Consider the following 11,426-nt stretch of genomic DNA (forward strand, 5'->3'; position numbering starts at 1 on the left):
GTTCAAATCAATCATCTATCTATCTATCTATCTATCTATCCTTCTGTCTGTCTGTCTGTCTGTCTGTCTATGCATACATGTGCATCAATCTGCCTATTTATCTATATTACTCAAAATGACCTGATCAGCATTTTGAAGCCAAGACGTTTTTCTTACCACTATTACCCAACCCATGCAAAGCATATCATCCGATGAGCACAAATAGCAATGTGGTTGATTGTGTAACGTTTTTGCAACTGTGTAAACAAATCGAACGAAAAGCATTTCTCTTCACTTATTCGCTGTGGGTTTGAGGAGCTTTACGTTACATGATCACCAAGCAATAGTTTCCTGTGACAGAGATAAAGGCAGATGTTTTCAATTGAGCTCGGAAACTGTGTTCATTTACGCTTGGTGGGGTGTGCAGGGGCGCTATTGTTTTTTGATGACTTCCCCTACCCCCATCTACCCCCTTCTTTCGGATAGGCGGCGAATTGAACCCCTGCAGACTAGAGTCCACCTTCAGTTTTTCGGACTTCCTCGAACTTTGTCAAACTTAGCAGTAAGTTTGACGCGCGATCTTTATTCTCTGGCCTCCAGAGGCTGAAATACGGCTCGACTCTTCTCACACTGACTCTGTGTAGGCTTTTGGCTGCTTTGTTTTTAGACAATGAATTGCCAGCCACCTTTCCCTGGAGTACAGTTATCAGTTTTATTTATCATAAGCTTTTCTATCGCTCATGGATATCCGTCAAGTCTGTTTCAAGGCAGCGCATATTCAGGAGCCGTTCACAGACACAGAAATAAGTAAGTTGCTCCAGAAGTGATATGTTTACAGCGTATTCTTGTATGATGTTCCCTGTATCTCAAAATAGACTAATTATTTAACTCACAGCAAACTCCTGGGGTGACATTTTAATGCGTTTGTTTGGTTCTCTGATTGTGGTAAATCGCTAAAGCAACAAGTAACAAGAGGATCGATTTATTGAACATTCCTCCGCTGCGTTTAACATTTCAGTGGTTCTTTTCAGGGTGGTAAAAACATTTGCTTTTATTTTAAAAGAACATAATTTTCACTTTAATTTCACTTCAATCATTTTCACTTTTCAATTTTGTCACATTCCGAGTTTGCTGTCGGCCGTCAGTGATTAAAATATAGTATGAAAAAATGCTCGTTATTTGTTAGGTTTTGCTTTGCACTCAAATTCTTCTTCTTCTTCTTCTTTTTCTTCTTATTTTGAATCTGTGTATTATACAGAAACTGGTGCGCTTTTATTGTCCAAAAGAACGTAAGCTGCGCAGTTCAGGGCAGCGTGGAAAGTCACGTTGAACCTGAAGCCGCGCGCTGTCCCGAGCATCAGCCTGACTGTGAGCCACAAATGATGTAAGTACTCAAGAGACCGGGAGGGGCGTGTGGAAGTACTGATGTTCGGTACTTCTCATGCTCCGAAGACACTATGCCAAATAGCCTACCTACATGATTCACGTTAACTAAACCAATTACACATAGCCCCGGTTTCACAGACAAGGCTTAAGCCTAGTCCCAGACTAAAATGTAGCCTAAATCTTAGCTGTTTCAACAGAAAGAAACTTGCACTGATTGATCTTAAAATAATATCAATGCCTTTGTTTTGTCCCAAGAGGGACATCAGTAATGTTTTTTTTCTTAGGCACGTTTAAAAAAATTACTTAAATGTCCTAATTGAACTATATGGCCTAATCCTGGCTTAGTCTAAGCCCTGTCTGTGAAACCAGGCCATTTAGGCTAATAGAGGACACTAATGGGATTTTGCTTTTATGACGTAAACAAGATCTATAAACAATATGTTAAAGGGGTCATATGATGCTTTTTTAAAGATCATTATTTTGTGTATTTGGTGTAACAGAATATGTTGACATGCTTTAATGTTCAAAAAACACATTCTTTTTCAAATACTGTACAGTATTGTAGGTCCTCTATGCCCCGCCTCTCTCAAACGCTTCGTTTTCTACAAAGCCCCCTCCTTTGACAAGCGCAGTCTGCTCTGATTCAATGGCCAATTTGTTAAAATAATTGCAGCGCAAACACTGAAAAGCGTTCTGGATCAGTGTGTGATTGGAACGGAGTGACAGAGATTTACCCGCCCTGGCCATAGCGTTCTTTAATCACTCTGGATTTTCCAGAACACATATTTTTTTCCGATTTTTTTTTTTCCAGAAAGCACATGTGCTCTGCTCCTCCTCAACAATCACATACTCTGGTCTGGAATGACTCAAACTCAAGCAGAGTTATACAGTAAACTATATCAGTGTTCAATACTAAATATCAGCACTCTAATTGGAAAAAAATGATTTAGTGCTTTAACTTTTAAAGATTTTGCCGATTTTGTGGCAGTGCCAAGAGTTTGGTGCAAGATGTACTCAAGCTGTTTACTTTAGTTGGCTAGCTAACTTTTTGTTTCAGATGTCACTGACAGTAGGTCAGTTTTGCTTATTAATGTAGTAAACAGCTAGATTAAAAGGCACATTGAAGATATTTGCTTAGTCCATTGAAAGTCCTAGTCTGGATTGTTATGACAGAATTGTGATGTTTTATGTAAAATGTTACTCAAACTATTTCACAAACTGAAGTTCCTTATTTCACTACTGCCACAAGAATTTATGTAAGCTGTTGTTTGCTTTAAAAGGCCATTGAGTTAGACTGGTGTTTGATTAATTAAATATGTGGAGACTGGGAGGAATTACAGTATAGGCTATACATTAAATTAAGCATCAAGATTAAATCATTATAATGGCATTGAAACATATACATACACTCCAAAGCTTTTAAAACAGCTTTTGAGTAGCCAGTTTAATATAGATTATATACTTCAGTGATGAATGTTGTATGATTTCATTCTTTTTGTAAAGTCATGTGAGGAATTTATGGCTGCCATATATGGCTTTGTCCAAATACTCACTTCTGTTCTTGAAGCATTTCACCAAGAGGTCTGAAGCAACTGTGATATTAATCGTTTGGCTCAACTTGTTATGGCATAAGAACTAGAATGATTGCACTTCTAATTGCAGCATTATCCATCAGAAGTAACAAGATCAACATCAGCTGGATGTTGACTAGGCCAGAAGACTCTTCTTATTAATCCCTCTCAGTCTGCGCAAGTTAATGCTTGCCTTTACCTTTGCTTTTATCCTATAATAGGGGCAAAGCTTCATGGTCCATTACTCACAGTTCAAAGTAATAGCAATAAGTGGCCTAAGCCTTTAAAGGATGGTGCGAGCAAATCAAGATTGTGGAGTCAAGTTGTTTCATTGTTTGTTTTTGTTTTTCACATTTCAGTTCATGTAAAAGGCCATCTTAATCATGTTTTTTTTCCAGATACCGTACTCGGTTTCGGCCGACTTACAAGATAGCATACAAGACTGTGACTGAGCTAGAATGGAGGTGCTGCCCAGGATACCAGGGCCCAGACTGCAGAGAACTGAAAGGCTCTCCAAATGGACAGACAGCATATCCACAATCGTACCCACAGCCACAGCATGGACAAACTCGACCTGCAATAAGTATGTCATCAGGATATGTTCCAGACATCAAGGAGTATTTGTTTTTAAATGATTAAAATTCCTTAGTTTTTTTTTTAGTTTTTATTTGTATTTTGTTACCACAGGGCCAGAACGTCGAGAAATTGGACAATATGATATCAGACGAACAGCTGACAAAACCCGCATATTGGAGGAAGAAGTGCAGCGCCTTTCACAGACAGTTCTGGATCTTCAAGCAGCCATGACAGGTATGGCTGAGAACCTGAGGACAGACTTACAGGAGGACACCAGCAAGATGCTCATTACCCTCCTCAATGACAGGACTTCACCTGACAGCGCAAGAACAGGAGGCACGGAGGAGAGTGTGGTGCATCTGGATGGCCAACAGGCAATGAGAGGCCACACCCATGGAGAAAGAGAAATGGAGACATTGTTGGCCAGGCTCAACGATATGACAGATGCTCTCAAAAGCAAAGATGAAGCTCTTGAGGAACTGCGGGGAACAGTGACAGGGCATGACAGGCAGATACGAATGCTTATGGATAGTTCCTCTCAAGCCCTACCAGTCACAGGTGCTGCTGCTCCAGATATAGACACCCTTCAGACTTATATTGATGGGAAATTTGAGAAGCTCAAGAAGGAACTTGTTGTAAACATGGAAGAAGAGATGGCCAAGCTGAAAAATGCATGTGATGAAAAGATTCAGTCTCTTCAAAAAACATGTGAAGACGGAAAGGACAGCAGCTATGTGAGCCTTACTGATCTAGTGCACAACAAGGAAGCTGAGCTTAGAAAGGAGATCCGTGAGCTCCGGTTGGATTTGTCCATGTCAGATGGTGTAGTACGCACAAACAGACAAACAACCATTGGAAAAGATGATGGTGACTACGATGACTTGAAGAGGGAACTTATTCGAGTGGCAGAGGCCCATCGTGTCCTTAATGCCAGAGTGGACAATGAGCTAGACCATTTGTCCTCACTGAAGATAGAAGATGTACTCAGTTCGCAATTAGAGGACCTGGAGGACAGGATGAACGTCACTGAGAGGAACGCGGAGACTTATTGCTTCTATGTGGATGAAAAACTTACCAAGGAAATTAAGGATGAAGTAGCTATGCTTCGTCAACTCCTGGATCAGAAACTCAATGCTGTGCAGGATCAGTTCACTTCCATGTTGATCAAAATGAGCAACAACTCCTTCCCGGAAATGTCTAGCGATTCTGTCGATGCACTGCAAATTCAAGTCAATGCTAACAGGTACCTTATAAAGGGGTTGGAGGATAAGTTTAATGCAATTGGGCAGATATGCTCAACCGACTGCAAAACCAACCTACCCACTGATTCCCAAAAGCCAGAAGGTCTGGATAGTCTTGTAAAGGACGTAAGACTTTGTAGAAATGATCTGGATGTCTTACGTTCTGATTTTGTGAACAACATAGCAAGGCTTCAGCATGTGATGAAAAGATTCAGTCTCTTCAAAAAACATGTGAAGACGGAAAGGACATCAGCTATGTGAGCCTTACCGATCTAGTGCACAACAAGGAAGTGGAGCTTAGAAAGGAGATCCGTGAGATCAGATTAGATTTGTCTATGTCAGATGGTCTATTGCGCACAAACCGGGAAACAACCATCGGAATAGATGATAGCGACTATGATGACTTGAGGAGGGAACTTATTCAAGTGGCGGAGGCCCATCGTGTCCTTAATGCCAGAGTGGACAATGAGCTAGAGCATTTGTCCTCACTGAAGATAGAAGATGTACTCAGTTCGCAATTAGAGGACCTGGAGGACAGGATGAACGTCACTGAGAGGAACGCGGAGACTTATTGCTTCTATGTGGATGAAAAACTTACCAAGGAAATTAAGGATGAAGTAGCTATGCTTCGTCAACTCCTGGATCAGAAACTCAATGCTGTGCAGGATCAGTTCACTTCCATGTTGATCAAAATGAGCAACAACTCCTTCCCGGAAATGTCTAGCGATTCTGTCGATGCACTGCAAATTCAAGTCAATGCTAACAGGTACCTTATAAAGGGGTTGGAGGATAAGTTTAATGCAATTGGGCAGATATGCTCAACCGACTGCAAAACCAACCTACCCACAGATTCCCAAAAGCCAGAAGGTCTGGATAGTCTTGTAAAGGACGTAAGACTTTGTAGAAATGATCTGGATGTCTTACGTTCTGATTTTGTGAACAACATAGCAAGGCTTCACGCATTAGAGGATACTGTAAAAATGTCACCTGAAAAACAGTTTATTAATGTACATATACAGGACACCCGCAAAAGAATTAATGCTTTGACTGACAATGTTAATGGCTTGACTGGAACTATAACGGGATTGGGAGACACAGTTAGCAAATTTAGCCAAGACCTTCACACATTGAACTCCTCATGTTGCCAGCAGGTAAGCAGTTCCCCCCTTTGGGTAGAAACTGGTAAACCAAGCCACAACCAGATGAAGGAGCTAAAAGACCAAGTGGATGCACTGAATGCTCGAGTGACCACGGAGTTGAGTGTGTGTAAGTTCAACACAGCTGGAGTAGTTGAAGATGTCTCAGCGGTGGACGATAGGGTGACTGCTCTGGAGAAGATCTGTGGAAGCCTTGATGGTGACAGGAACAATATCCAGGGCCTTTCAGGGGAATTGGAGAGTAAGGTGGCACAGATGAACAGCACTCTGGGCAGTCATTCAGGAGCGATCACAGCTCTTCAAAACTCCCTCCTGAATTTTCAGAGTCAGCTAGCAGGAATGGCTAAGCAGATCCATAAGGACCATGCTAGTAGAGATCAAGGTAAGCTTTCATGTTTTAGTGGCAAAATGAGGGAGCCACAGAAACCTGTTTTTATGTTTTTAGCCAGTTAGTGTTGGGAAATGGAACAGTCAACAAATACAGTCTTTGTATTTGCCTTCCCATTTGTAACCACCAATTTTTATTTTGATTACATCTTTTGGGATTTGCTACCAAATGGTATTTTTAGTAACCTAACAGTTTGGGGTATGTTGCATGCTATGTTTTGCAGTGTATCCTTTCTCCATATTGAACCAATAATACAATAACCTGTATGCCCCCAAGCCGTTGAGAGGCAGGGGGCCAGCAAAGGTTTCCTGTGCCTTTTGTATGTGCCTGTAATATGTTAAAACAACAGTTACGCACTTTGGAATGGATCCCTTTGCTTTTTATGTTCACAAATTCATAAGTAACATGGTCAAGCATCTTTTTTATTTTGTTAACAACATTACATGTCTCTTGATAGCATGAGTGATTTCCTATTCATTAATTTAATGCTAAAATGTGTAAATGACTTTACTTTGGTCCTTACCAGTACATTTGAACCTATTTCAAAAAAATATCTCTGTACATATACTGTCTTTAGTGTTCAGTGGTTTTATGAGTGGAGGAGTTGTGTGGTCTATCTTTTTGTCATGCCCAGCTTTCTCCGCCTATAACATTTAGAACTGGCGAGCGAGTTCAGTTGCAGGCAGGTCTGGTACTCATTAAGCTCCAAAGTCAACTTGAGGGCCTCAGGAGGTGATGAATTCCCACACCCCTCTGCAGATGTTCAGCTATGAGACGACTGTGATGTCACTAGAGCACGCAAATTCTCTTAAACTCCCATTGAAGGGTGATGTCATCATTCCTGATAAGGGTGGAGGTCCGTCTTTTGCAAAAACAAAAGCTGTTTTCCCAAGAACTGTCTAAATAGTAACTGTGCCAAAGCGGCCATTGTTAAAGATCTATATATATATATATTTAAATGTAAGGGACTTTAACATTTATGCAGTGCCAATGCACAATAAATGTCATTTAACCTCAAATAATGAATGAAAAAACTTCCAGCACTAATTATTCAGTAGTGCAGTAACAACTTTCTGGAATATAGGCCTACATCCAGTGCAAAATAAGCCAGTTTAGCATATTTCTTTTTAGTGAATCAAAAGCATACAGCGCAATGTGTAGTCCGACTCCCTATGAATGACTCTTTTCACTCGGTTCTTTTTAGTGACTCAAAAGCATACAGCTTTTGATTCCTGAATGAATGATTCTTATGAGCTGGTTCTTTTTTAGTGAATCAAAAGTATACAGCACAACCTATGTAATCCAACTCCTGAGCAAATGACTCTTATGATTATTTTTAGTGAATCAAAGACACACATTGCAACCAGTGTAGACTGCCGAACTAATGACTCTTATGAGCCGGATTTTTTTAGTGAATCAGACACATACAGCTGAATTATGAGACTTAAATCGTCTGGTTGTCGATATGACAATGTGTAATTAAGGATGTACATAATGAGTTTTAAAAAATAATGTTACCTCAGATTTTGTTTGTTTAGTGTTATGGTTTAATATATAGTAAAACATCAAGGACAACTAGATTAAAAAGTTTGTAGACAAACTTTAAGTTGGCTTGAAAAAGCCTAGCTAGAAAGTTTGAAAAAGTTTGAAAAGCTTGCAGTCTGAAAGTTTTCAGTTTGAAAGTTAAAATAGTTTTAAAGATTAAAGTTTGAATGTTTTCAAGGCAATACAGTCTATCAGAAAAACAGATAGGTATAAAACATATTGCTAGGGTTGATAAGAAGTCACAGCCAATAAGTGATAAGAAGTCACAGCCAATAAGAGTGCTTGTTATTGTGTGACGTCAGTCAATGATCGCTCACTGAAGAGAAGGGAGCATCAAGTGTTCTGAGGCTGAACAAGAACGATAATTTTCCATAAGGTGGACATTTATTTCGTGAGTCATTGAAACAATACCACATCTATACAAATGTCCACAACCTGTGCCTAAACAAGAAATGCCCTGTTGTCTGACTGTGCTGTCAATTGCTGTGCGAGTTTTCGCGGAAATGAGGAGGAATTTCTGGATACTAAGAGGACGTGAAGCTATCCGCAAGCATCAACATCTATGCAGAGACTGTCAAAGGTGGAAGAACAAGCCGATTATTCCCAAAATGGCAGATCTACCGCCCGCCCGCTTGAGACTCCATAAACCACCATTCTACAGTACTGGCATGGACTGTTTCGGGCCATTCCAAATTAAGATCGGCAGACGCAGTGAGAAAAGGTGGGGGATAATCTTTAAGTGCCTCACCACAAGGAGTGTACATCTAGATCTTCTCACTTCAATCGATAGAGACTCATTCCTGATGGCCTTAAGGAGGTTTGTAGCTCGGCGTGGCACACCATTCGAGTTAATATCAGACCAGGGCACCAATTTTCGTGGCGGAGAACGAGAGATGCAAGAAGCCTTTTCAGCCCTCAGCCCTCAGCTACAACAACAGCTGGCCAAACAGAAAATATCCTTCCGCTTTAACCCACCAAATGCTCCACACTTTGGTGGGGCTTGGGAAAGAGAGATTCGGTCAGTGAAGAATGCCCTGCGCACCACCATTGGCTCACAAGTAGTGACCGAAGAGGTCCTTCTGACAGTTCTCATTGAAGTGGAAGGTATACTCAACAGTAAACCACTAGGATACACCTCAAGCAACGTAGCTGACATTGATCCTGTAACACCTAACTACTTGCTCATGGGGCGGCCAGATAGTTCCTTGCCCCCTGTAGTCTATCCAGCGACTGAGCTCACGGGGCGGAGGCGGTGGAGGCAAAGTCAGGTACTGGCTGATCAGTTTTGGTCAAGCTTCATCCGCAACTATTTACCTACTCTACAGTCTCGTTCCAAGTGGCATTCTGATGAAAGTAACATTTCCACTGGAGAGATAGTGATGCTTGTAGACCCACAGGTTCCTCGTGCCTTGTGGCTAGTGGGCAAGGTTGTGGAAACCTTTCCTGGTTCAGATGGCCAGATCAGAGCAGCAGAGATCAAAATTAATGATAAGATCTACACCCGACCTGTTGCTCGTTTGATCCCACTTCCTGCTTTCTCAGACAAGGACGTACCTGTTAAAGACTTAGCCCCCACAAACTGATTAAGCCTACTAAGGGGCAAATATGCTCCGCATATTTGGGGGCGGCAGTGATAAGAAGTCACAGCCAATAAGAGTGCTTGTTATTGTGTGACGTCAGTCAATGATCGCTCACTGAAGAGAAGGGAGCATCAAGTGTTCTGAGGCTGAACAAGAACGATAATTTTCCATAAGGTGGACATTTATTTCGTGAGTCATTGAAACAATACCACATCTATACAAATGTCCACAACCTGTGCCTAAACAAGAAATGCCCTGTTGTCTGACTGTGCTGTCAATTGCTGTCAATTGCTGTCAATTGCTGTCAATTCTCAATCACTTATTAAAATCTAGAACTGAATCCTGCCTCCGGTGTCCTTACCGACACACCAGTGCGAACACAAACCCACTTGAACTGATGCACATTCAATTCTAACTAATCCTTTTCTACAAGGGTACCTGGGGTGGTTGCTAGGCTGTTTCTAGCATGACTAGCATGTTGCTAACATGTTTTTAGCATGATTATCATGTTACTAGCATGTTATTAACATGATTAGCATGTTGCTAGCATGATTAGCATGTTACTAGCATGTTTCTAGCATTATTAGCATGTTACTAGCGTGTTGTTAACATAATTTGCAAGTTACTAACATGTTGCTAGCATTATTAGCATGTTACTAGCATGGTGTTAACATTTTGTTAGCATGATTAGAAAGTTACTAGCATGTTTCTAACATGATTAGCATGTTACTAGCATTTTGTTAGCATGATTAGCATGTTACTAGCATGGTGTTAACATTTTGTTAGCATGATTTAGCAAGTTACTTGCATGTTGTTAGCATGATTAGCATGTTACTAGCATGTTGTTAGCATTATTAGCAAGTTACTAACATGTTGCTAGCATGATTCTAGCATGATTAGCATTTTACTAGTATGGTCTTAGCATTTTGTTAGCATGATTAGTGTTGTAAAGTTTTTGTCCCTAAGCTGCACCCTCAAAGCAGTGCCACACCCCCCTTAGCTTGTTCAGTTCCCTGTTAGCCCCAAGCTCCACCCACCCAATCTCAAGCCAATTAGAGCTATCTCACAGACTTTATTAGCTGCACCTGTGTCCACAGCTTGTGCCTTTTTGTTGCATGTGGTTGTACTGTTGTACTGTACTCCTTTCATTCTGTTTTTCCTGCATGTGCGTAATTGACCATAAACCACACGCACATCTACATGCACAAAACTCCTTGGATGTACAATAAACTTTCCTATACCTGGTTTGACTAGACTGGACCTGTTCTTACCGACAGCCTCACTGGCTTCAAGCTAGCTACCTAAACATCTGCCACCCCCTTAGTAGGTTCCTCCTTTTCAATTAGCAAGTTACTACCATGTTTCTAATATGATTAGCAAGTTACTAGCATGTTGTTAGCATGATTAGCATGTTACTAGCATGGTGTTAACATTTTGTTAGCATGATTAGCAAGTTACTATCATGTTTCTAGCATGATTAACATGTTACTAGCATGTTGTTAACATGATTAGCAAGTAACTAACATTATGTTAACATGATTAGCAAGTTACTTGCATGTTGTTAACATGATTAGCATGTTACTAGCATGATTCTAGCATGTTTGGCATGTTACTAGCATGATGCTAGCATGTTTCTAGCATGTTTAACAATTTGCTAGCATGTTTCAAGCATGATTAGCAAGTTACTAGCATTTTGTTAGCATGTTTCTAGCATGATTAGCAAGTTACTAGCATGTTGTTAGCATTATTAGCAAGTTACTAGCATGTTGCTAGCATGATTAGCATTTTACTAGCATGATTCTAGCATGATTAGCATGTTACTAACATGATGCATGTTTAACAAGTTGTTAGCATGCTTCTATCATGATTAACACATTACTAGCATGGTGTTAGCCTTTTTTAACATGATTAGCAAGTTACTAGCACGTTTCTAGTATGATTAGCATTTTACTAGCATGTTGTTAGCATGATTAACAAGTTACTAGCATTTTGTTAGCATGTTT

General features: G+C 40.5%; 1 protein-coding gene across 2 annotated transcripts in view; it reads left to right on the forward strand.

The window, feature by feature from the left end:
- The first annotated feature begins 293 nt into the window (after positions 1-293).
- LOC107746901 (EMILIN-2-like) overlaps positions 294-11,426 on the forward strand; it is a 19,784-nt gene continuing 8,651 nt past the window's right edge. The window contains exons 1-5 of one of the 2 annotated variants that reach the window (XM_016561232.1): positions 294-786; positions 1,238-1,363; positions 3,335-3,519; positions 3,624-4,941; positions 5,706-6,292. In XM_016561232.1, coding sequence (XP_016416718.1) covers positions 650-786; positions 1,238-1,363; positions 3,335-3,519; positions 3,624-4,941; positions 5,706-6,292 — 2,353 coding nt within the window. In that variant the 5' untranslated portion in view covers positions 294-649. Of the gene's footprint in view, positions 787-1,237; positions 1,364-3,334; positions 3,520-3,623; positions 4,942-5,519; positions 6,293-11,426 lie in introns of both variants that reach the window. The other variant, XM_016561234.1, reaches the window with a different exon arrangement.

The sequence above is a fragment of the Sinocyclocheilus rhinocerous genome, unplaced genomic scaffold, assembly GCF_001515625.1.
Source record: "Sinocyclocheilus rhinocerous isolate Xijiao unplaced genomic scaffold, SAMN03320098_v1.1 scaffold1581, whole genome shotgun sequence".
Taxonomy (NCBI): domain Eukaryota; kingdom Metazoa; phylum Chordata; class Actinopteri; order Cypriniformes; family Cyprinidae; genus Sinocyclocheilus; species Sinocyclocheilus rhinocerous.